This window comes from Mya arenaria, chromosome 4, assembly GCF_026914265.1.
Source record: "Mya arenaria isolate MELC-2E11 chromosome 4, ASM2691426v1".
Lineage (NCBI taxonomy): Eukaryota > Metazoa > Mollusca > Bivalvia > Myida > Myidae > Mya > Mya arenaria.
Window position 1 is genome coordinate 75,626,362 of NC_069125.1, and position 27,900 is coordinate 75,654,261.

General features: G+C 36.2%; 1 protein-coding gene across 2 annotated transcripts; it reads right to left on the bottom strand.

Annotated features, from left to right (window-relative positions):
- On the bottom strand, positions 1-27,900 carry LOC128231182 (battenin-like). Of its 2 annotated transcripts, none has more exons than XM_052943669.1 (15): positions 27,864-27,900; positions 27,498-27,591; positions 26,028-26,090; positions 25,126-25,205; positions 24,883-24,950; positions 22,164-22,238; positions 21,587-21,639; positions 20,501-20,535; positions 20,162-20,323; positions 19,317-19,474; positions 15,033-15,172; positions 13,828-13,947; positions 5,929-6,039; positions 5,086-5,251; positions 1-2,585 (listed from the first exon to the last, which is right to left on the bottom strand). In XM_052943669.1, the coding sequence occupies exons 3-15, from the start codon at positions 26,043-26,045 to the stop codon at positions 2,524-2,526; spliced, it is 1,248 nt and encodes a 415-aa protein (XP_052799629.1). In that variant the 5' UTR covers positions 26,046-26,090; positions 27,498-27,591; positions 27,864-27,900; the 3' UTR covers positions 1-2,523. The 2 variants fall into 2 exon arrangements, with proteins under 2 accessions (XP_052799629.1, XP_052799630.1); XM_052943670.1 differs by having other exon boundaries at positions 19,338-19,474; positions 27,496-27,591.

A 27,900-nucleotide genomic window follows, 5' to 3' on the forward strand; every position in this document is an offset into this window, starting at 1 on the left:
TAATAGTCTATACATGTATTTGTATATGATACATTAAAGTCAAATTCATATGAATCAACATTTTTAATTTAAAAGCTATTCAAAATAAATAAGAAACAAGACACTTTAAAATTACAAATATTATTAAGTACTTAAAACAAACATACACAGCATAAATTTCCTCTAGCTTTCAGGTTTTAACAAAATGTGTTTCTTATGTAAGTTTATAGGAAACTTGTAGCCCCTGGGATGGGGCCAGTATTTACCCCGAGACCATGATTTGAACAATCTTGATAGAGGACCACTATATATTGACACACACAAAATATCAAGAGTCTATGTCTAAAGATTTCAGAAGAAAAGATTTCTCTATATAAGTATGTAATAAATTTGATATCCTCGGGGCACAGCCAGTTTTTGACCCAAGTGGCATAATTTGAACAAACTTGGCAGACACACACAAGTTAATGCAGCACACCAAACAGCTAAGCTCTAGGCCTCATGTATTTTTTCAAGATATTTTTGAAGTGTTTGCTTCTGGTTACCATGGGAACCAGAGTGCTAAATGGAATTCATTTCTTCGAACAATTTCGAAAGGGCACCACCCAAGGAACATCCCTGTAAAGTTGCATCAAACTTGTTAAAACAATTTTGGAGGAGATGATGTTTATAAGTTATTGTTGACGCCGGACAATAGAAGACAAACACCAGACGCCTAACCTAGACCGGTCACAATTGCTCACCTTGAGCACTTCGTGCTCAGTTGAGCAAAAAAATCAAATCAAGCCATATGCATGATTTCCAATACCCTGACTTTGAAAATGATGTAAAAGAAAACCAAACTAGAGATTGCTTTTTTGAAAGAGCGGTAATCTCCCCCATTGCATGGTGCTATTTGAAAAATAATTAATGATGGAAATAGAAATTTCGGGACTGGAGACAAGCAAACACCGGGGTCATCTACTGGTCATTACCAGCCTGCCTACCAAATATAAAGTTCCTGGGTTCAAGTATGAAGTTCATTGGTCCAAGCGTTCTTTAGTTATTGAGCAGAAAGAAGTGTGACGTACGATGTTTTCACCTGAAGGTCACTGTGACCTTTCACCTACTAATCCCAATTATCAGGCGGAAACCATTTTTTCAGCCTTAAGTCACCACCAACATATCGTTTTTTACCTGAAGGTCACTGCTACCATGACATTGGAAGTACTGATCCCAAAAACAATATGGGTAATGTACTGGTCATGACCAACCTGCATACCAAGTATGAAGTTCCTGGACCTAAAGGATCTTCAGTTATTGAGGGGAAACCTTTTTTTCCTCAAGGTCAATTGCGACATTGACCTTTGACCTTCTGATCTCAAAATCAATAGGGGTCATTTTACTGGTTATGACCTGGTGGATCTTCGCGTTCTCAAGTTATTGAGCAGAAATAAAGTGTGACGTAGGGACTGACTGACTGACTGAAGGACAGAGCAAAGCAATATGTCTCCCCTATTATTTAGGGGAGACTTAATAAATTGTGTTACATTCTCAATACAGGCTAAGAAAACAATTTAAAATTATCTCCCTTTGAATTGAATATAGATGGCAGTTATGATCAAATGGTAAATGTCAAGAAGTTCAATTGGGCATTTACTTCCAAAGAAATGCATTCTGAATGCAGGAAGAGGATATAATTGTATCGTTTATGAGATACATCATACTCAAATGTATCAATTAGAAGATTTGTTCAGTGTAGGAACATGTATATTTACAACCTCAACAAATAGAACCTCTTCTTAAGAATCATAATGATCAAAACAGTTTAAGAGCACCACCCCAATGGATTATCTGTTCTCCAGTATGGAGCAAAGGCCAAATGCTAGTGACACTTGAGAAATGTTGAACAACTAAATGAACCACATTATTTTTGTCAATTAGCTCCATCAAGGTTGGGAAAATATTGATTCCCACCTTGTATGGCTCAAGTGGATCTGTAATATAAAATTGATGCAAGAATCAGGACTTTTGTGGGTGTTGTATACATCAAACTATTTGTATATCTGCATGAAGGTAATAAATCTTAATCACATCTTAAAATTGTGTTTCCCTTTTTCAATAAAAATCCATATTTTAATTATTTTTCAATGAAATTCTTTTTGAAAATATTGAACTTAATAAATCTATTAAAAATAGGTGTTTCAATCATATTTTAAATTTTTGAATTTAAGAAAAAAAAAGAACTTTTTCATGCAAATCCCATAAACAAAGATTAAAAATGGACATGAACAATAGAGTAATTAAAATCTCAGCATTAAAAAATGTAATAATTCATTTAAGGTGCATGTATATTTGCCAAGTAAATATAATTAAAAACAACAACAAAACAACGGCATTCATGTAGAAATTGGCACAAATGTTATATCACAGTTTACAAAACAAGTGAAGCAAATGTGGAGTAAATCAACATAATCATATGTATATATATTTATATATACTAAACAATGAAACGAAATTAACTGTTATAACATGTGTATAATCTTTGTGAGCCGAAGTGTAGGGCTAGTCATTCTTGAGGGCTGTGCTGAACAGTAGGGTCTCCACACCAGTACCAGTGATGATCCCTGAAACACACAGGCTAAAGTACAGGGACCCTCAACATGCAGTATCACAACATTTTCAAAATTAGTCTTTTAAACATAAACAGAACAAATTTGTAGACAATTTAAGTTTATATACTAGACAATAAAACTGATAAATACAAACACTACAAAATATCATTGGATCTGCACAATCCGCTGTCAGAGCAAATATAAACATTATGGAAGAATTTTGACATTAAAAGAATGTACCCATTCCTCCACATGTTTACGTACCCATTCCTCCTCATATGTACGTACCCATTCATACTGTCTTCAAATTGTGTACATACCCACTCCTCCAATTGTGTACGTACCCACTCCTCCACTTGTGTAGTGTACGTACCCACTCCTCCACTTGTGTATGTACCCACTCCTTCACTTGTGTTGTGTTCGTACCCACTCCTCCACATGTGTACGTACCTATTCCCCCACATGTGTACGTACCCACTCCTCCACATGTGTACATACCCACTCCTCCACATATGTACGTACATACCCACTCCTCCACATTTGTACATACCCACTCCTCCACATGTGTATGTACCCATTCCTCCACATTTGTACATACCCATTCCTCCACATGTGTACGTACTAGGGCTGCCACGATATACTGGTATACCGGTATATCGCGGTACGAAGCAAAAAAAAATCATACCGGGGTACAACATTAGCGTACCGTTTTTTTCCATTAAAATTCAATTTTCAAAGTTTATCGGTCTTTTCATAATTGTTTACATATATCTAGTCCAAAGTTAAAGACTGAAATGATATAGAAGTTTTGAACTCCGTGATGGTTTTATTGTTGTGTTTGGTTTATTTGTTTTTAGTTAGATATGTTCTAGTCAACATATGATATCATCATATCTATGAATTGTTTAAGCACTTTGCTGTTTTGAATAAAATGTTCCAATTCGAAACAATATTATTAATACACAAAAATATAGCGGTACGTATCGCGATACGCTGCTCTTGTATCGCGTTATACCGTGATTCGGTCTTGGCGTATCGTGGCAGCCCTAGTACGTACCCATTCCTCCACATGTGTACGTAGCCATTCCTCCACATGTGTAAGTACCCATTTTTCCACATGTGTACGTACCCATTCCTCCACATGTGTATGTACCCATTCCTCCACATGTGTATGTAGTATGTACCCATTCCTCCACATGTGTATGTACCCATTCCTGCACATGTGTTCGTACCCATTCCTCCACATTTGTACATACCCATTCCTCCACATGTGTATGTACCCATTCCTCCACATGTGTATGTACCCATTTCTCCACATGTGTATGTACCCATTCCTCCACATTTGTACGTAGCCATTCCTCCACATGTGTATGTACCCATTCCTCCACATTTGTACGTAGCCATTCCTCCACATGTGTATGTACCCATTCCTCCACATGTGTATGTACCCATTCCTCCACATGTGTTCGTACCCATTCCTCCACATTTGTACGTAGCCATTCCTCCACATGTGTATGTACCCATTCCTCCACATTTGTATGTACCCATTCCTCCACATTTGTACGTAGCCATTCTTCCACATGTGTATGTACCCATTCCTCCACATGTGTTCGTACCCATTCCTCCACATTTGTACGTAGCCATTCCTCCACATGTGTATGTACCCATTCCTCCACATGTGTATGTACCCATTCCTCCACATTTGCACGTAGCCATTCCTCCACATGTGTATGTACCCATTCCTCCACATGTGTATGTACCCATTTCTCCACATGTGTATGTACCCATTTCTCCACATGTGTATGTACCCATTCCTCCACATTTGTACGTAGCCATTCCTCCACATGTGTATGTACCCATTTTTCCACATGTGTACGTACCCATTCCTCCACATGTGTATGTACCCATTCCTCCACATGTGTATGTACCCATTCCTCCACATGTGTATGTACCCATTCCTCCACATGTGTTCGTACCCATTCCTCCACATTTGTACATACCCATTCCTTCACATGTGTATGTACCCATTCCTCCACATGTGTATGTACCAATTCCTCCACATGTGTAAGTACCTATTCCCTCAACTTGTATACACACCAATTCTTCCACATGTGTACGTAGCCATTCCTCCACATGTGTACGTAGCCATTCCTCCACATGTGTACGTAGCCATTCCCCCAAATGTGTATGTAGCCATTTCTTAACATGTGTACACACCAATTATTCCACATGTGTATGACCGATTCCTCAACTTGTGTATGTACCCATTCCTCCACATGTGTACGTACCCATTGTTCCACATGTGTAAGTACCCATTTTTCCACATGTGTACGTACCCATTCCTCCACATGTGTAAGTACCCATTTTTCCACCTGTATACGTACCCATAATCCATTTTTCCACATGTATATGTACCCATTTTTCCACATGTGAACATACCCATAATCCATTTTTCCACATGTATATGTACCCATTTTTCCACATATGTACATACCCATTCCTCAACCCTTACCTAGAGTGATGAAGAGTGCTGCTATGTTGATGCAAAGTTCGCGGTCAGTGTCAGGGTAGGCTTTGTCATGGAGAAGGAGGTAGAAGATGTTTACGTATGAGGCTCCACCCAGCAGGCCCACGTACACCATCAGTGCCGGCAGAATTGCAACAGGCAGGAACTTGTACTAGATACATATAAACAAATACTGATCTCAATAGAATTGCACTAACATTTTATTTACACATTTAATTTGAAACATTTTGAAACAATCTTCCTAATCTAAGAGACAACTCTACTGGCATTTTTTTAGTAAGATACTGTAACTAACATTCAAAGGAAAGCAATAAGGGAACCAAGGAACAAATCTCTGTAAAAAGTTGTCTCCTTTGGTAAATACTTTTTTGCTTTTGACAAAGGTAAAGAACTACTACCCTTATAAGCAACTCTCCTTACAAACTTGTCTCCCTAAAAAAATACTTTTGCTTTTAAAGGGTCATTTTTCAGTCTCACTGGCAGATCTGGCTGGTATAAAAAAGGAACCAAGCCCTCATGGATATCTATCTACTGTATAAGTATATAATACAATCAAAACTGAAGACAATATTGTGTTCACAAGCCATTGTTTACAGACAGACGCACGGATGATGGATACCGCACCATCCCATAAGCTTTCCTAGCCTTTTCCCAGTAGAGCTAAGAAATGACTTTGTTTTTGGCCAGCTCAAACACCAAAACATTTGAAAAGTAAATAATATATTATTGCTAATTACTAAAATGTAAATAGAGGTTTCACTTAAACGAAGCAGTAAAACCTATTGGTCAGACCATGTGTATTAGATGATAGCTTGGTGTTTTACTTACATGGACATCTATAAGCCAGAGCAACATGTTCAAGAACTGGAGAATGGAGAGAATGTGGACACGCCGGATCTGAAACATCTGCACCGATGACCTTGACACAAACACTCCAGCCTAAAACAGACAAATATTCAGACTTGATGACAAAAACACTTAAGTCTATAAAACACAAATACTTCAGCCTAAAACACACACTCACAAAAGACTAGCACAAACACTCTAGCTAACAGAATACAATAAACCTAGCCAATAAACCACAAGCACTCAAGACTAAAACAAACCAACATCCAGCCTAGACAAAACAAACATTAAGTCTACAACACACACGCACGCACGCACGCACGCACGCACGCACGCACGCACGCACGCACGCACGCACACACACACACACTTCAGCTTAAAACACATAAAAAATCTAGCTACAAACACACTTCTCAGCTTTCAACACACAAACACTCTGGCCTACAACACACAAACACTCTAGCCTACAACACACAAACACTCTGGCCTACAACACACAAACACTCTAGCCTACAACACACACACACTCTGGCCTTCTCAATACACAATTCTCAGCCTTGAACACCCAAAACACTCCAGTCTACAACACACAAACACTCCTGTCAGTCTACAACATACAAACACTCTAGCCTACAACACACAAACACTCCTGTCAGTCTACAACACACAAACACTCTAGCCTACAACACACAAACACTCTAGCCTACAACACACAAACACTCTGGCCTACATCACACAAACACTCTAGCCTACAACAATCACACACTCTGGCCTTCTCCATACACAATTCTCAGCCTTGAACACCCAAAACGCCGGATCTGAAACATCTGCACCGATGACCTTGACACAAACACTCCAGCCTAAAACAGACAAATATTCAGACTTGATGACAAAAACACTTAAGTCTATAAAACACAAATACTTCAGCCTAAAACACACACTCACAAAAGACTAGCACAAACACTCTAGCTAACAGAATACAATAAACCTAGCCAATAAACCACAAGCACTCAAGACTAAAACAAACCAACATCCAGCCTAGACAAAACAAACATTAAGTCTACAACACGCACGCACGCACGCACGCACGCACGCACGCACGCACGCACGCACGCACGCACGCACACACACACACACACACACACTTCAGCTTAAAACACATAAAAAATCTAGCTACAAACACACTTCTCAGCTTTCAACACACAAACACTCTGGCCTACAACACACAAACACTCTAGCCTACAACACACAAACACTCTGGCCTACAACACACAAACACTCTAGCCTACAACACACACACACTCTGGCCTTCTCAATACACAATTCTCAGCCTTGAACACCCAAAACACTCCAGTCTACAACACACAAACACTCCTGTCAGTCTACAACATACAAACACTCTAGCCTACAACACACAAACACTCCTGTCAGTCTACAACACACAAACACTCTAGCCTACAACACACAAACACTCTAGCCTACAACACACAAACACTCTGGCCTACATCACACAAACACTCTAGCCTACAACACTCACACACTCTGGCCTTCTCCATACACAATTCTCAGCCTTGAACACCCAAAACACTCCAGTCTACAACACACAAACACTCCTGTCAGTCTACAACATACACAGTTCTCAGCCTTCAACACACAAACAATAAAGTCAACAACACAGAATACAACCGAACCTATAGCACACAAACTCTTTAGCCTACAACACATGAGCCTGATGAGGTATTTTCTGTTAAGTATATGAGTATGAGTGATACCAAAGCCTGATGAGGTAATTTCTGTTAAGTATATGGGTATGAGTGTTACCTCAGCCTGATGAGGTATTTTTGTTAAGTATATGGGTATGAGTGTTACCTGAGCCTGATGGGGTATTTTCTGTTAAGTATATGGGTATGAGTGTTACAAGAACCTGATGAGGTGTTCCTTGTTAATATATGGGTATGAGTGTTACCTGAGCCTGGTGAGGTATTTTCTGTTAAGAATATGGGTATGAGTGTTACCTGAGCCTGATGGGGTATTTTCTGTTAAGTATATGGGTATGAGTGTTACCTGAGCCTGATGAGGTATTTTTGTTAAGTATATGGGTATGAGTGTTACCTGAGCCTGATGAGGTATTTTTGTTAAGTATATGGGTATGAGTGTTACCTGAGCCTGATGAGGTATTTTTGTTAAGTATATGGGTATGAGTGTTACCTGAGCCTGATGGGGTATTTCTGTTAAGTATATGGGTATGAGTGTTACCTGAGCCTGATGAGGTATTTTTGTTAAGTATATGGGTATGAGTGTTACCTGAGCCTGATGAGGTATTTTCTGTTAAGTATATGGGTATGAGTGTTACCTGAGCCTGATGAGGTATTTCTGTTAAGTATATGGGTATGAGTGTTACCTGAGCCTGATGGGGTATTTCTGTTAAGTATATGGGTATGAGTGTTACCTGAGCCTGATGAGGTATTTCTGTTAAGTATATGGGTATGAGTGTTACCTGAGCCTGATGAGGTATTTCTGTTAAGTATATGGGTATGAGTGTTACCTGAGCCTGATGAGGTATTTTTGTTAAGTATATGGGTATGAGTGTTACCTGAGCCTGATGAGGTATTTCTGTTAAGTATATGGGTATGAGTGTTACCTGAGCCTGATGAGGTATTTCTGTTAAGTATATGGGTATGAGTGTTACCTGAGCCTGATGAGGTATTTTTGTTAAGTGTATGGGTATGAGTGTTACCTGAGCCTGATGAGGTATTTTTGTTAAGTATATGGGTATGAGTGTTACCTGAGCCTGATGAGGTATTTCTGTTAAGTATATGGGTATGAGTGTTACCTGAGCCTGATGAGGTATTTTTGTTAAGTATATGGGTATGAGTGTTACCTGAGCCTGATGAGGTATTTTCTGTTAAGTATATGGGTATGAGTGTTACCTGAGCCTGATGAGGTATTTTTGTTAAGTATATGGGTATGAGTGTTACCTGAGCCTGATGAGGTATTTTTGTTAAGAATATGGGTATGAGTGTTACCTGAGCCTGATGGGGTATTTTCTGTTAAGTATATGGGTATGAGTGTTACCTGAGCCTGATGAGGTATTTTTGTTAAGTATATGGGTATGAGTGTTACCTGAGCCTGATGAGGTATTTTTGTTAAGAATATGGGTATGAGTGTTACCTGAGCCTGATGGGGTATTTTCTTTTAAGTATATGGGTATGAGTGTTACCTGAGCCTGATGGGGTATTTTCTGTTAAGAATATGGGTATGAGTGTTACCTGAGCCTGATGAGGTATTTTTGTTAAGTATATGGGTATGAGTGTTACCTGAGCCTGATGAGGTATTTTTGTTAAGAATATGGGTATGAGTGTTACCTGAGCCTGATGGGGTATTTTCTGTTAAGTATATGGGTATGAGTGTTACCTGAGCCTGATGAGGTATTTTTGTTAAGTATATGGGTATGAGTGTTACCTGAGCCTGATGGGGTATTTTCTGTTAAGTATATGGGTATGAGTGTTACCTGAGCCTGATGGGGTATTTTCTGTTAAGTAAATGGGTATGAGTGTTACCTGAGCCTGATGGGGTATTCCTTGTTAATATATGGGTATGAGTGTTACCTGAGCCTGGTGAGGTATTTTTGTTAAGAATATGGGTATGAGTGTTACCTGAGCCTGATGGGGTATTTTCTGTTAAGTATATGGGTATGAGTGTTACCTGAGCCTGATGAGGTATTTTTGTTAAGTATATGGGTATGAGTGTTACCTGAGCCTGATGAGGTATTTTCTGTTAAGTATATGGGTATGAGCGTTACAAGAGCCTGATGAGGTAATTTCTGTTAAGAATATGGATATGAGTGATACCAAAGCCTGGTGAGGTAATTTCTGTTAAGAATATGGATATGAGTGATACCAAAGCCTGATGAGGTATTTTCTGTTAAGAATATGGATATGAGTGATACCAAAGCCTGATGAGGTAATTTCTGTTAAGAATATGGATATGAGTGATACCAAAGCCTGATGAGGTAATTTCTGTTAAGAATATGGATATGAGTGATACCAAAGCCTGATGAGGTAATTTCTGTTAAGAATATGGATATGAGTGATACCAAAGCCTGATGAGGTATTTTCTGTTAAGAATATGGATATGAGTGATACCAAAGCCTGATGAGGTAATTTCTGTTTAGAGTATGGGTATGAAAGTTCCCTGAGCCTGATGAGGTATTTTCTGTTAAGTATATGGTATGGATTTCTATTGTGTGAAAAAAGTTAAAAAGAAATACCATGCATGGAGACGTTTTATCCATAGCCATAGTTATAGAGACTACCAAGCCTATTGTAAATTACATAACAGTGCGACAAAAGCAATTAGATTTTCTAAGAAAAAATATCAGAAAGGAGTTGCTGAATGTTCAAAAACAAATCCAAAGGCTTTTTGGAGTTACGTGAAAGGTGAAACCAAAAGTAAAACTGGTATCGGAGATCTGATTGATAAAGATGGTAACCAAGTAACTGAGAATAAAGGAAAGGCAAATGTTTTGAATGACTTCTTCGCATCAGTCTTTACAAGAGAAGATAATTCTAACATTCCACCATTTGATAACATAGTTGACCAACAAAACTCAATATCTGATATTGTTATACAACCAGAAGTAGTTTTAAAACATTTGAAAAGTTTAAATACTTCGAAGGCGTGTGGTCCTGATGATTGTCACCCCTTTTTCCTGAAGCAGTGCTCAGAGGAACTGTACAAACCATTGAGTGCTATATTTCAAAAATCTATAGAGAGTGGTCTTTTACCGCAAGACTGGAAATTGGCAAATGTTTCTTGTATATTCAAGAAAGGAGATCGATCAAATCCAGGGAACTATCACCCAGTATCTCTAACTTCTGTAATTTGTAAAATGCTGGAAAGAATCATTAGACAGAATATTGTTGACCATCTCAATGAAAATGGATTATTGTCAGACTGCCAGTTTGGGTTTAGGAAAAACAGAAATACTATTCTTCAGCTCCTGTCGGTACTTGAAGATTGGACAGAGGCGATAGATAAAGATTTGCAGGTTGACACAGTTTATTTGGATTTCAGTAAAGCGTTCGATAGTGTACCGCATCGTAGACTTCTGAAGAAGGTGGAATCATATGGAATATCAGGAAAAATACTAGTTTGGCTTCAAAGTTTCCTGAGTGATCGCTTGCAACGTGTTGTATTGAATGGCCATAAATCAAACTGGAATTCAGTTATATCCGGAATACCTCAAGGATCTGTCCTGGGACCAATTTCATTTATAATCTTTGTAAACGATCTACCTGATGTAGTAAGAAGTATATGTAAGATGTTTGCTGATGACTGCAAAAATTTATACTCCTCTTTCTTCGAGAGTGGATCAACAACATCTTTAAGAAGATATAGATAACCTGTGTCAATGGAGTAAGGACTGGCTTTTAAAATTTAATGTGCAGAAGTGTAAAGTAGTTTCTTTTGGTCGCAAAAGAGTTGACACCAACTACCATATGACTGACAGAGATGGAAATATACAACAGCTTAAAAGGGAAGACTCTGAGAAGGATTTAGGAGTACTTTTTACTGAAAGTTTGAGTTTTGAAAAGCACATCAGTAATACTTTGAACAAAGCCAACATGATTATTGGATTAATAAGAAGAAAGTTTACTCATATTGACAGTACTCTATTCCTGACCTTACACAAATCACTGGTCAGATCGCATCTGGATTATGGAAACCTGATATATTTCCCAATAACAAAGAAGTGTAAACAGATGATTGAAAACGCTCAGAGAAGAGCAACTAGATTAATTCCGGGCTTGAGGGGATTGACTTACAACGATCGCCAACGAGAATTAAACCTCCCATCTTTAGACTTTAGAAGGAAAAGATTCGACATGATTCAAGTGTTTAGAATAGTACACAATATTGATGACATTAGTATGACAACATTTTTCACCTTTGCTGACAATAGTGGTACCAGAGGACACAATTTGAAATTATTAAAACCTAAAACAAGGAAATCATTATGTCAAAATTCTTTCGGCAATCGTACAGTTTCAACTTGGAATAATTTGCCACATGAATTAGTGCACACCACATCTGTGAATGCCTTCAAGGCAGGTCTTGATAAACTTTGGAAAAACAAACGGTTTGATACTTCTGAAGTATATTAAGTCATACCGAAGGCGGAGAACTTACAGACGAAGCAGTTTAAAGGGATTTACTAGCCTTTTAGGGCTAAAGAAGTTCCCTAGATGACAAAAGGTAGACAGAAGGTAGAGTGATACCAAAGCCTGATGAGGTATTTTTGTTAAGAATATGGGTATGAGTGTTACAAGAACCTGATGAGGTATTTTTGTTAAGAATATGGGTATGAGTGTTACAAGAACCTGATGAGGTATTTTTGTTAAGAATATGGGTACGAGTGTTACAAGAACCTGATGAGGTATTTTTGTTAAGTATATGGGTATGAGTGTTACAAGAACCTGATGAGGTATTTTTGTTAAGTATATGGGTATGAGTGTTACAAGAACCTGATGAGGTATTTTTGTTAAGAATATGGGTATGAGTGTTACAAGAACCTGATGAGGTATTTTTGTTAAGAATATGGGTATGAGTGTTACAAGAACCTGATGAGGTATTCTTTGTTAATATATGGGTATGAGTGTTACCTGAGCCTGATGGGGTATTTTCTGTTAAGAATATGGGTATGAGTGTTACCTGAGCCTGATGGGGTATTTTCTGTTAAGTATATGGGTATGAGTGTTACCTGAGCCTGATGAGGTATTTTTGTTAAGTATATGGGTATGAGTGTTACCTGAGCCTGATGGGGTATTTTTGTTAAGTATATGGGTATGAGTGTTACCTGAGCCTGATGAGGTAATTTCTGTTAAGTATATGGGTATGAGTGTTACCTGAGCCTGATGGGGTATTTTCTGTTAAGTATATGGGTATGAGTGTTACCTGAGCCTGATGAGGTATTTTTGTTAAGTATATGGGTATGAGTGTTACCTGAGCCTGATGGGGTATTTTTGTTAAGTATATGGGTATGAGTGTTACCTGAGCCTGATGAGGTATTTTCTGTTAAGAATATGGGTATGAGTGTTACCTGAGCCTGATGGGGTATTTTCTGTTAAGTATATGGGTATGAGTGTTACCTGAGCCTGATGAGGTATTTTTGTTAAGTATATGGGTATGAGTGTTACCTGAGCCTGATGAGGTATTTTTGTTAAGTATATGGGTATGAGTGTTACCTGAGCCTGATGAGGTATTTTTGTTAAGTATATGGGTATGAGTGTTACCTGAGCCTGATGAGGTATTTTTGTTAAGTATATGGGTATGAGTGTTACCTGAGCCTGATGAGGTATTTTCTGTTAAGAATATGGGTATGAGTGTTACCTGAGCCTGATGGGGTATTTTCTGTTAAGTATATGGGTATGAGTGTTACCTGAGCCTGATGAGGTATTTTTGTTAAGTATATGGGTATGAGTGTTACCTGAGCCTGATGAGGTATTTTTGTTAAGTATATGGGTATGAGTGTTACCTGAGCCTGATGAGGTATTTTTGTTAAGTATATGGGTATGAGTGTTACAAGAACCTGATGAGGTATTTTTGTTAAAAATATGGGTATGAGTGTTACCTGAGCCTGGTGAGGTATTTTCTGTTAAGAATATGGGTATGAGTGTTACCGGAGCCTGATGGGGTATTTTCTGTTAAGTATATGGGTATGAGTGTTACCTCAGCCTGATGAGGTATTTTCTGTTAAGTATATTGGGTATAAGTGATACAAGAACCTGATGAGGTATTTTCTGTTAAGTATATTGGGTATAAGTGATACCTCAGCCAGATGAGGTATTTTCTGTTGTGTTAACAGGTATTGAGTGTTACCTGGTAGCAAAGAGAGAGCCCAGCATACAGTTCTGGACAACCAATATTGTACTCCTTCTTGGGCCGCACCTTAGCTGCACAACCTTGGGCTACATACTCAAACAGGTACACTGCACAAAGCTGAAACAATACATTTATATAATCCATATATGTAACATGAAAACAGAGTTAGAAATGATGTGTTCATATAATATTCAAACATAATGGTTCCTTAACACTAAGTTCCTAGTCATTCATAGATTCATTGTAAAGACAGCTACCTACAAGTACATATATAAACATATAAGAAACACTCTTTGGCCTGTTTCCTGGGTTGAACCTAATGCAGAAGTCTATTTTGAGAGGTCTGGAGAAAGTGCTTCTGGAAGAAGTCAAAACAATGGCTGACATGTATACCACTACACTATCTCACAATCACCATTATTTTAAATTCATTATTTTTGTATCTTTTGCGCACATGTAACGTAACAAAACATATGCATTTTTCCTCTCCTGAAAGCAAATCTCAGAAGCCAAAGCTTACAGAGCTGTAAAATCAAATATCTTTTTATGCATTTTTCCTCGTGTCAAAACCTGGCTATCCTTAACAGGGCTAAAGAGAGCATAAATTTTATCTCCTCAAAACTGGTTACCATTTCGGCATAGAATCCATTTTCGTGAAATTTGGCTTTGGGGTTGGGTAATCCAGAGCATTACGAAACATATTCTTTTCATTTTGTAAGTAAAAAATGTACAAAACATAACAAAGTCCAATTTATGAAGCATAAAAGTGCAAAAAAATGTGAATTGGATCAAATAGCATTATAAATCAGATAAGAATAAAATTAAACAAATTTCCATGTCCTGTTTTACATAAGTTTCTGTTTAATAAAGTGGTAGTTGTTTGCCACTATGATTTCCCAGTATGAGAAACTATACATTGCATACGCTTTACAACATTAAAGGTAGTCAGTAAATTCCCTGAAGAAAAAATGTGCCATACTACATAACAGGCATTCACTGTAAAGTGAGCAGATTTTGAAAGATATATGATTTTAAGTATTTCAGTCACATAGCTTCTCATGAAATAAAAACCAATCCAATTTAGCACAAGTTTTATACGACATGTATTAATTTAACAAGTTATTATCGACTCTACAAGTTATAAACATAGTTTTCCTATATAAAACATGTGAAAATGCAAGGTGTGAGTTTGCATTAGTTACATTGATGGACACCCATGAGACAAGCTTGAAGCACCTCCAGATGCGCTGCAGGGAGGTCTCAGGAGGAGGTTTGGCATCAAGAAGCTGGGCCAGACTGCTGCTGACATCCTCGATCCTGGGCGGCCCCTCCTGACCCTCACCTGACATAAAAATAAAACACATTACAACTAGAAGGTACATGCATGAATCACAGTTAAATACAATACTTGTAATTGGTCAACACTTTGTTACATCACCACGTTCAGGGTTTCCAAAGTTCAAATAAGATTTTCGCTTTATCATGCCATTGGCTGTAATGTTGATGCCTGGTGACCCCGTATAATTGTAAACATTTGAAAGGGTAAATATACCTTCGTACTTATCACATATATGTGAAATGAATGACAACCACACTACAGATTAAAGTATGGCAGTTCTATTTAGTTCTTTTTTAACTAAATCGGGAGTGAAAAGAACGATCATTTAATCTTTCATTGTCAAAGTATATGTTTGCAGTATATTTATCAGTTTGATACTTTTAATACTTTTTTTTCTTCCACACATGAAGCGCTCTCATTTGATACCAAAATAATATGGGCTCACAAGGCATTAGAATTTCACATAATTGTACATTATTAAAGCTGCACTCTCAGTGATTTACCATTTTTACAACTTTTTATTTTTTGTCTTGGAAAGAGCAAATTTTTGCGTAAATATCTTCAAACCAATGATATAAGATGCTGACAAAAAATCAGATCGTAGATTTTCATATTTCTGTTAGAAAAGTAATGTTTTATGACCTAAACCGTTAATAACAGTTAAAGAAAAATGCATAAAACATCAATTTTTGAACTTAAAAAAAAAATATCTGCGATCTATTTTTTTTTTGTCAGCAGTCTTATTTAACTGGTTTCAATGGATTTTCACAAAAATTGGCTCGTTCAAAGACAAAAAATAAAAAAGTTGCCAAAACATTCAATCTGTGCAAGTGCAGCTTTAACCTTAAGCACCTTAAGTAAACCGGAAAAGCAATCTTATTAAATAAACATAAATTAAAAACACTTAAGACCCATCTCACCCAAGGCACATTAAAAACTAAAAAAAAAACATCTGATTAAATAAACATAAACTAAATACCCAACTTACCCACTAGTGTTGACTTAACATACACTGGAAACATTTTACCAAATAAACACAAATTGAAAACTCATTTTACCTTATAAACATACACTGAAAACCCAGCTTATCCAATACACATCGACTGAAAATCCAACTTACCCAATACACATACACTGAAGACCCAGCTTACCCAATACACATACACTGAAGACCCAGCTTATCCAATACACATACACTGAAAATCCAGCTTACCCAATATACATACACTGTAGACCCAGCTTACCCAATACACATACACTGAAGACCCAGCTTACCCAATACACATACACTGAAGACCCAGCTTACCCAATACACATACACTGAAAATCCAGCTTCCCCAATATACATACACTGTAGACCCAGCTTACCCAATACACATACACTGAAGACCCAGCTTACCCAATACACATACACTGTAGACCCAGCTTACCCAATACACATACACTGAAGACCCAGCTTACCCAATACACATACACTGTAGACCCAGCTTACCCAATACACATACACTGTAGACCCAGCTTACCCAATACACATACACAGAAAACCCAGCTTACCCAATACACATACACTGTAGACCCAGCTTACCCAATACACATACACTGTAGACCCAGCTTACCCAATACACATACACTGAAGACCCAGCTTACCCAATACACATACACTGTAGACCCAGCTTACCCAATACACATACACTGTAGACCCAGCTTACCCAATACACATACACTGTAGACCCAGCTTACCCAATACACATACACTGAAGACCCAGCTTACCCAATACACATACACTGAAGACCCAGCTTATCCAATACACATACACTGAAAATCCAGCTTACCCAATACACATACACTGAAAATCCAGCTTACCCAATATACATACACTGAAGACCCAGCTTACCCAATACACATACACTGAAAACCCAGTTTACCAAATAAACATACGCTGAAGACCCAGCTTACCCAATACACATATACTGAAAACCCAGTTTACCAAATAAACATACACTGAAAACCCAGCTTACCCAATAAACATACACTGAAGACCCACTTTATCCAATACACATACACAGAAAACCCATTTCACCCAATCATTTAACTGAAAACCCATGTTACCCAATAACCCATTTTATTCAATACACATACACTGAAAGCCCAGCATACCCAATAAATATAAACTGAAAACCCATTTTACCCACTAACATAAATTGAAATGATAAACTTTGTTCAGAACAAAGAATACAAGAGCTGTCGTAAGACAGCGCACTCGACTACGCTGCTTTGACTTAGAAGTGAATACAATTACGATGTAATATGTGCCTTTACATAAAAGCAATAAAACAATCAAATTAAAAAGTGAACAAGAATCACGATGTGACAAAACCAGGTTTTTAATGATTGGCAGAAGAGATTCAGTTTCAACTGCTTTCTTCTATCTTTTGTAACAGTGACCTTGATGGGGCCCTAAACACAATCCCATGAAAATCCTTCATAAACTCTTCCTACATATCAAGTTTGGTCACAGTATGTCAACCATAACTGAAACAGTAATCTATTTTTAGTAACAGTGACCTTGACCCTAGGGGGCCAAAAGGCAATCCATGAAAGCTCTGCATAAACTTGTCATATACACCAAGTTTGGTCACACTATGTCAACCCTTACTTTAGTTATTCAGTACTAACCATATTTCTTTTTTAGCAACAGTAACTTTGACCTAGACCATGACTCTCGGATCCCAAAACACAATCTCAGGAAAGGTCTCTATAAACTCTTCCTATATACCAAGTTTGGTCACAATATGTAGACCCTTACTTAAGTTATTCAATACCAACCCTTTTTCTATTAATAGTAACCTTGACCTTGAACATAGGGGCCTCAAACGCATTCCCATAAAAGGTTTCCATAAACTCTTCGAATATACCAAGTTTGGTCTCTTTATGTCAAACCTAGCTAAAATTATTTGATACATAAGGTGACTTTGATGCTGCCCTCCCACCAGCCCGCCCCAACAATGACTTAAGTCATTCAAATAACTTGTTTTCCCTTTATAAAAATGTGGTAAAGAATATAAAAATGTGCCTTTCAAAAAAATAAAAAAATAAACAAAGGCCATAATAACCGTCTCCGTGGCCTAGTGGTTAAGCATCTGCCTACGGAGCGGGAGGTCGTGGGTTCGATCCCTGGCCCTGTCATACCAAAAGACGTTAAAAATTGGTACAAGTAGCTCCCTTGCCTGGCGCTCGGCATTTAAAGGGTAGTGTTTGGAAAAGTGGTGTACTCAGTACTGGTTTAACCCAGGAAAGTTGTACCAGTGTATCGGTGCTTTACACCGAGCACGTAAAAGAACCAAGGGATCTCTTCGAAAAAGAGCTAGGGTATCGCACCCAGAGTTCCTTGTATCCCACCACTGTCTCTTCAGCGTGCTGTCCCTTCAGCAAAAACAAAGGACCCCGTTGGAAATAAGTGCTTGCACATTCACGGGTTATCCTTGACCGCAAGGACTAAAAAAAAATAAAAAATAAAAAATTGGTATTTAGGGTTAAAATGGAGTTATGTTTCTTGTTGTAAGATGGTCATCAATAATCTTGAATTTTATTAAGTGCATTGAATGAAAGGTATAGAAGTTTTTTTTATTAAAATCCCAACTTGCCCTTAATATTAACTTGCCCTAAAACTTTAACCTTAGTCAATCAGGGGCCATAACTTGTATTAAGGATAATATGGAGTTATGTAACCTCATTGTGTCATGGTCCTGAACAATTGTGTGAAGTATTAAGTCAAATGAATGAAGGGTATAGAAGTTATTAATAAATATCCCAACCTGCCCTTAAACTTTAACCTAAGTTCCATAGTCAATCAGGGGCCATAACTTGTATAAAAGATAATATAGAGTTATCTAACCTCATTATGTGATGGCTCTGAACAACTGTGTGAAGTATTAAGTCAATTGAATGAATGGTATTGGACTTATAAGTGAAAATCCCAAAGTTGCCCTAAAACTTTAACTGGACGCCGACGCCGATGCTGGGGCGAGTAGTATAGCCCTCCTTATTCTTCGAATAGTCGAGCTAAAAATGCATCTTCAATATCGAAGCATACAACAAAACATGAGTGAAAAAAAATGAAATCAAGGTGACCATTTCAGTCTTTACCCTGTATGGATTGGTTACCACCTAGAAATGGTTCCCGTTCTGAGTCCTGCTGTATATGGTCTGGTTCCCGTTCATGTCTCTCAACAGGGCGCCGGATCAGCAGGAAGTAGGAGAACAGGTACACAACCACTGCAGGAGATGTCAACAGAAATGCATACCTGTAATGAAGGAAATTTCCTGAACCAAAACACTAAAACTCAAACCTGAGTTATTGTGTAATATTTGGTTTTGACATGACTTTGTTATAATGCACTATGATAAGTAAACAGTCATATCATGGAATATTTTGTTCAATATAACAGTGATTATTTTTTTCATTATAATATAAACATTGCATGAATGTTTAATACAAATCAATGTATTTTCAAAAATGCATTACTTTAGGGGCAATTTCAGATATTTGTTCAGTGTTAAAACCATTATCTGGAAAACAAACTTGCAACAGAGTATGCAGGATTTATTCCAGGTATTATGGAGAATGGACCCTTTTCAAAATTTAGAAAATTGTTCCATCCCAAGCTACTTTCATATTTCACATCTGTGTTAGAACTGTTAAAATGCCATGGAAATATACATAGATTGCCCAACAAATATATTATTTTTAATTCTTTTTCGGTGAAATATCATGCTATTATTTTCAAAAATTCAGAGTAAGACTAGTTATCACAGAAAACTATATTTTAGCATCTTGAAGATTGTTTTGTTTTCACTCAGTTATATGAATTTTGATCTAACAATGAAATTAAATAATTTATCTACCTTTTCTTTGTTTTAAACAATGATTTGTATCACATATGTCAGTTACAGATAATTAACATGCAAACAAATAAGTAGGAGTGACCTACTGTGTGAGATGTCTGAGTTTGCCCAAGTTGTCTCCCCCTGCTCCAACCACGCAACCGAAGGTAATGTAGATGAAAGAGCCCAGCACGCCCGCCATTCCCGTGCCACTCGACCATGCATTTACCATCTTGCTGGGGAAGAAGCGCAGGTATCCCAGGGCAACACTAAAAAATACACACCGCAGTAGTCACCTTTCTTCCGCTCACCACTCACAAGCAACTGCACAGTTATAGTTACCTGTACATGGACATGTATCATCTGATTATACAGGTCTGTCTTTAATAAACTATTCACTAATTCACTCTTAGATGAAGATAGGGACATTTGGTATCCAAACTTACTTTTCTCCGAATGCAGCACTTGCTCCAACAAAAACCTAAAAAGATCATATAAAATGACTAAGGTGATAAAGAATTTGACTGACAAAATATTCAACTACTGTTTGCAAATGAACTTAGGGAAGTGAACTCGTCAATCAGTTAATAAAACCACAATCACAGGGTCAAAGAAGCACTGCATAGATATTTGTTTATTACTGTGCCCTGCTTGTAAAGCTACGATGTAATTGGTCGGTTGATGTTTAACCAATGCAAACTGTACATGTATAGATGATTTGCTGAGATATGAGCCAGCCTCTTTGTAGTTAGTTCAAGGTGATGCATTACATGCAGTAAATGCCAAATCGCTAATGACTGCAGTAGGTTTCTTCTGATGTGCGAAGTCGATTGACTGGCATAGATGTTGCACTTTATTTGACATTCACTTGTTGAATTTGGGCTAACTTAAAGCCACGATCATTCAATGCATCAAACACTTGAAGTGCTAAATTCATTTGCAAAAACAGTAGTAGTAAAACAAAAAGACACATAAGAAAACTGCGGAAGATTTTAAATAACAACAAGGAATAATATTCTTTATAAAATCATATATTATTGCATGGGGATACAACAGACAAACAGAGACAGTAGTAGTGTGCTCCTTGTGCTAACTATGGGGCGTTATGTCTAGTGTAGATTATATAGTATTATCCATCTGTAAATATTACAACATTATCATCATCCGAAAGATATGAACATCTAAAAAGTAGTTTGTTAGTACTCAAAAGATGACATTGTCAAGTGTTCTGAAAAAATATTCCGTCTTTGGAATGTAAAAAGTTAGTGTTAAAAGCCAAGTGTTTGGCATTATATCAGCATAACAGTGACTACATAACAGAGAGACTCAACAAATGAATGAAGGTCAGTAGTTATTTCTTATGGTATATGTGCATGTCACACGGACTACCAGCAGCTTTCTCCAAAGAAGTGGTGGAACATCAGGTCCTTTAAACTATTGTTTTGAATTACGCCTGAAAGACTATAAAATATTCATAAATTGTCAAAGGAAAATAATTATATAAGAGGAAAGACAAGCAATGTCATACTCACAATGCACACCAGAGAAAACCAAAAACTTGGTGCATATGCCACACCAAAAAGCCCTGAAAAAAACCCAGCTCACATTTGTTACAAAGAGATGATAGTAGAAGAGTTAACCCACACAGTGTTATATGAGGTGTTGTTTTTATTTGAATCATAATGATTCATAAATATGAAACATTTACATGTAACACAAATGGACACACTATCCTTCCCATGTTCATAGAATTGTGAATAGGCATACAATTGAGATGTTAACTTTTATATCAGAGCTTTTGACTGAGTCAGGGGTCTTAAGGCATATTATAGAAAGGTATACTATTGGACATGTCCCTATATTTAATCATTTATTAAGACATATACATTTAAGAGTTGAGTGGATTCAAATTTAATGTTCATATACCATTGTACATTTGTTGCTAAAAATTAAGCGATATCGTTAAATAGTTTGACGAATCGCTAACAACTAGCAACTTTCTGAACAATCAGGCAAATGTGTTATAAATTACAACACATCACTACTTGCATGTTTGAAGACTTGCCTGTTGTTAGTGCACAGTATGTGGACAACTGACCAAACACTTACCTATTAGCATCAAACAGGCATTAACAGCATATCTTATCCCATAGGAAACATTGAGTAAAAAGGCACCATTAATTGCTGAAAATAAAAATATATATATGTAAAAGGGTATCACTGTTGTCTACAAATTTAAGACTTCCATACTTCTATTTCTTCTAGTCACATACCGGATGTTTTATTCAATAAATACAAGACGGTCCAAAGGGCCCTAGATCGCACACGTGATATATGGAACTCTGGCCATTGCATTTCTATTGTTTTAATAAGAACTTTCCCTGAAATGAGCTAGTGACATACTGTTTCAACCAATATGAAATGACCCATTACAAACTTGACCAAGTCTAATAGAGACAATCAGCCTCTGAAAATTAAACCTTCTATTGAGTAAACAAGATTTTGCTATTATTTAACTAGCCTTGATGACATCTGAAATGACATGTATTAAAACTTGGAACTAGATTTCATGAAGAGCACTCTTTTTGTTAGTCAGAAGAAAACTATACCCTCGATTATGATCTCAAGATATGACCTTTAATATGACCTAGAGACCCAACAAGGACTATTTTCAAGCTTGAAGTAAAACAAGAGCTGTCACAGAGACAGCGCGCTCGACTATTCCGGTGCTTTTCAGTGTAAGGATTGAAAAGTTTTGGCTAAACATGCATGGATCACTGTTAGATTAGATTTCAATGCAATACATGATGTGCTGAGATATTAACATAAATGTGGTTACATGGAAAATTTCAACCAGAATTTTTAAGTCTAATAATAAAGTGCCATTATTTGCAAAAAACAGTTATCTATCTTGGTTATTCATTTACGTTGGATGGTTGAATACCATAGAATAAAGTCTCAATGCAATACATCAAGTAGTTGCTGAGATAATATCCTATGTGTGCTAACATGCAAGACCTTAACCAGAATTTCTAAGTTGCATAAGAAAGGGGCAAAAATTATATAATATGAAAGAAGAAGGTTAAATGGTTGGGAGCCGTGTGTAAAGATTCAATGCAATACATGATGTATTCGCTGAGTTATTAAGTCGAATAATAAGGGGCAATTATTTGCATTAAATGCAAACTAGAGTTATCTAACTTGTTTAATTAAGTAGGTTTGATGGTTGAGTACCATTGTATCGAGTCTCAATGCAATACCTCAAGTAGTTGCTTGGATATTAAAATAATGTGCGCTTGCACACAAAACCTTAACCAGAATTTCTAAGTCTAATAATAAAGGGCAATTATTGGCATTAAATGCAAACTAGAGTTATTTAACTTGGTTAATTAAGTAGGTTGGATGGTTGAGTACCATTGTATCAAGTCTCAATGCAATACCTCAAGTAGTTCCTGAGATATTAACCTATGTGTGCTTGCACGCAAAACCTTAAGCAGAATTTCTAAGTTGAATAATAAAGGCCTATTATTTGCATTAAATGCAAACTAGAGTTATCTAACTTGGTTAATTGAGTAGGTTGGATGGTTGAGTACCATTGTATCAAGTCTCAATGCAATACCTCAAGTAGTTGCTGAGATATTAACATATGTGTGCTTGCATGCAAAACCTTAACCAGAATTTCTAAGTTGAATAATAAAGGCCTATTATTTGCATTAAATGCAAACTAGAGTTATCTAACTTGGTTAATTAAGTAGGTTGGATGGTTGAGTACCACTGTATAAAGTCTCAATGCAATACCTTAAGTAGTTGCTGAGATATTAACGCAAAACCTTAACCAAGGTGTGACGCCGACGCTTGGGTGAGTAGTATAGCTCTCCATATTCTTCGAATAGTCGAGCTAAAAATTGAGTTTTCAAGTAGATTATATAAAGACAATCATTTTGGACAAGTTTTACAATGATTGGATGAAAATGAAACCATCTGTTGAGTTCAAACTACTTTTTAATGATTCAACTTGGTGACCTACATGAAGCTTTTTATCCGACATGTCCAAACCCATATTCAAACTTGACCATAATTTCATTTCTATTGAGCTCACAAAACCGTTCTATGACTTGAAATAGTGAGTCAGTTTTTTACCTGGCATGACATCTGAATTTTTTTTCTCCGAATAATGTCATTTATTTTTGTTAACACTGTTACCATATACATACAATAATTTCATACACACAATACTGTCATATCGATACATTAATAACATAGGTATAGTGATCATTTGGAAATCGAAAATATCTTATTTTGTATTTTTAACAGTGCTATTTTTTATGCAGTACAAATACAATACAACACATACAAAATACACATGAATAGTGAATATACATAACCATGTTTATATAAACAAAATGAAAGTTGGATGGTAAAAAGTAATACTGATGATTCTGAAAAAGTTTTCTGTTGGTCAAATACTGCGCTGAGTTCACAATATTTTTCTATAATTTGACCTAGTAGCCTTGATTTTGACACCAAGCCAACAATTACACTCGCCTGTTATTTTTCAGTAGATAAGGGACATAACTCAACAATAATTAAAGCCAGAGTTATGGGCCTTGCTGTAAATGCAACTGATGCTCCAGATGACACCGAGACTAAGGCTATGACAATACAGTTTCTTTGTTTCTTGAAATTAGACAAACTATCAGGATGTTACTTTTTAATTAAAACCATTCATGTAACTTTTTAATTAAAACAGTTTACATGATGATAACATTTAATCTGAAGCTATACAACTTTAAAGATGTTATGAGAAAGCACCAAGGGTTAGTTTTACCTTTCACAACTGCGGACAGGGCAACATTGGCTCCAAACACAAGTCCAATTAAGTTTTTCTTTCCAAAACTGAAACAAGTTGAAATTGTTACTTTTAATAAATATATGTTAAAACTTTCAGTTTTCAGTTATTATTAAAAATGAATTATAAACACACATTTACATGTAAATACAATTTAATGTCTTACAAATAAATAATGAACATGCATGAATTAAGTTGAAAAGAAAGGAGAATCCTGGTTACCTATCTGCTATCGTACTGGCAGCGGAGGTCACAATCACATACGGAAGATTGTTGATGGTGCCCAGCAAAAACAACCCAATCTGAAAAATATGGCTATTCATAGTAGTGAAGAAACGAATATCGAGTAAAGCACATCGTGGTTAACATAGATGTTGTTGGTCTAAAATCAATGCAGCTACAGGAAACATTCATATGCTGTGTATTTATAATATAACTTAAATTCAAATATTAAACATATTCATATTGTGAGCAAAAATGCAATACTTTATTCAAACAGAACATTTTTCCGTGAGAGTCACATTGGTGTCATTTCAGATAACACAAGAAAACGAGACTGGAAAAAAGGCATTTGCAAAATTTTGACATTCAAGGGCCATAACTCTGTTAAAATTATGATCTGGCTGTTGATGGAACTCATTTCAGAACCATGCCAGTAAACAAGCTTGGTAAAGGTTTGAAAATAAGTTAGACTGTGGAAATGGCTATGCAAACATATGAAAACACGGGTCTGTACCTTCAATCAACCAAGGGGCATAATTTGACAAGTATTTAAACAGAATGTATATACTTTGCTACATATATTTATATTGTTATTGGTACTATGCTTACAAAATCTTATGTCAACATTTTGAACTATATTGAGGTTTAAGGTTTTGCACAACTTCTAACATAATTCAACATACATCAGAGCCAAAGTTCACCTTTCTACTTATGTGTGTATTTTAATTGACAACATGTGTACAAAGTTTAATGGAAATATCTAAATAGATTTTGGAGAAAGACCAAGGGTTAGTTTTTGCATATCAACAATGTCAAGAAGGCCTGTCAGTGCTATGACAATAATTATTGTTTTTAATAAAGAAAAACAGACAGGCTAAATAATGAAAAGTGAAGTACTTTACCCAGTTCCTTATATCCATTTTTTTTCTAAATGCTAGTATCAGGCTGATGAACTGACCATTCTCCTGAAAATCATTAATAATAAGAATCACATTGAACTCTTTTTATTTCTGTGGAAAGTGGTAAATTGTATTGACTATTTGTTCAGAATCAGGGGTCATAATAACATTCATCTTTACTCCATTTGTTTTAAAAAAAATAATTGTGAACAATTGTACAATTTCAAATAGTTATATTAAAATTATATATATATATATAAAATTCAGCAAATTTCATCATCAACAATGAATGAGAATGAAAATTTAAATGAAGTAAAGATTTGCAGATTTGCCACTTTAGTCTGAACTCAGACACGAGACTGTTCATAATCATGGCTCCTGGATGATCTCAGAGAGCCCAAGTTTTTACTTTCAGGAAAGCCCAATAAAAGGCTTTCTTGAAATAATATATATAATTCTCTTTTTTTGTATAAGTAACAAAAAAGTTGGCTGGAACAAGATTTCATTTTCAAACAGCCCGAATGTTCTAATAAATTAACCATCAATATATATATACTTATCTTCAATGACTAGTTGACTAAAGATTACTTTAATACAGTAGATTATTCAATTTTTATCTTGTACAATGCAGAATGTTATTTTCACTCATAACTATTTAAAAAAATATTTCAAACACCTTAAGTCAAATATGTTACTGTATTTATAAAACATACTTCATATGCGACCAGAGAATGAAGCCCATAAATATACTGAATCATTTATATTACGATCTGATTGCTTTACAAACATACCTAAGTACTATTGGTTCCCAGCTAAGTACGAATAAAAAAAGTCAATTATCGATTTTAATGAATTTATAAAACACCTGAAGTGCATTCAATAGATACTTTGATACTATATATTTTTTATCTTTGTCTATGTATTTCTTTATCACATGTTGCTTTTATGATCTAATAAATGGACTGTTATACTTAAACGGACTGTTATACTTTAGCAGTTCCTAAAAGAAAAATAAAGTATTTAGAAAACTTAATCATGTTTTAAAAAAAGAAGAATGTTAGCTGTTTTCCAATGTTCATTTGATTCATGTTTGCTTTGATTCTCTGCTTATGCTTCCTAGATAGCAGGACATTACGTTTTTTGGAATAAAATAATAACATGGGTTAAAGTTTGAATTTTTCAAAATACTGAAAATAGGGTGTTTACATAGGGAAATGCCATTTTTACAATACATTATATAGGATAAATATTTTCCAAAATACTGAATTCAGTATCAATACTGAAAACTTTCACCCATGTAATAAGTGTTTAGCTCCTACCTGGAGCCCCTACCTAGGGAGGTTTGTAACATGCAAGGTACATGTAGATGGTTTCTAATGGTTTGAATTTTATCAGACCTAGTGTAACCTTTGAAAATATGATGTTGCAATGATTTCCACTACAATATTTAAAATGACTGGAATATACCCACACCAAAGACCTTTACATGACTCTCTGCTCCAACAGTCCAAAGTGACGAATTAGGCAACAACGTTTGCAATTGTTTTAATCATCTAGGTGTGCCAGCCTTAAAGAATAAGTAGGCATGTGTAATTTATCGAAGATAAGGATAGTATAAGTAAACAAGGTGTCTTAGTCGATGATTTTACATAACATTATATCCGAAATGGACGGTCCGAACAAACAGACAAAAGGAAATTCCCGATTGTGTCAGGTTTTACATTGGAAGACACGTATTCTGTGCAAACAAAAGTTTTAATGATACTCAAACAAAATCAAAGGAAACCAAATGAAAAGCTGACATTGTTTTATATAGGGTATAATTGGATGCAAAATCACCTGAACAAAGTTTACGCCCTGCAACGTAGCAGACAAC

What these genes read in the sequence shown, in the direction of transcription:
- LOC128231182 (XM_052943669.1), bottom strand. An exon ending in CCTGTCCGCAGTTGTGAAAG is followed by an intron (nt 22,239 to 24,882) that starts GTAAAACTAACC and finishes TTTTATTTTCAG; the next exon opens with CAATTAATGGTGCCTTTTTA. An exon ending in TCTGGCTTATAGATGTCCAT is followed by an intron (nt 5,252 to 5,928) that starts GTAAGTAAAACA and finishes ATATGTATCTAG; the next exon opens with TACAAGTTCCTGCCTGTTGC.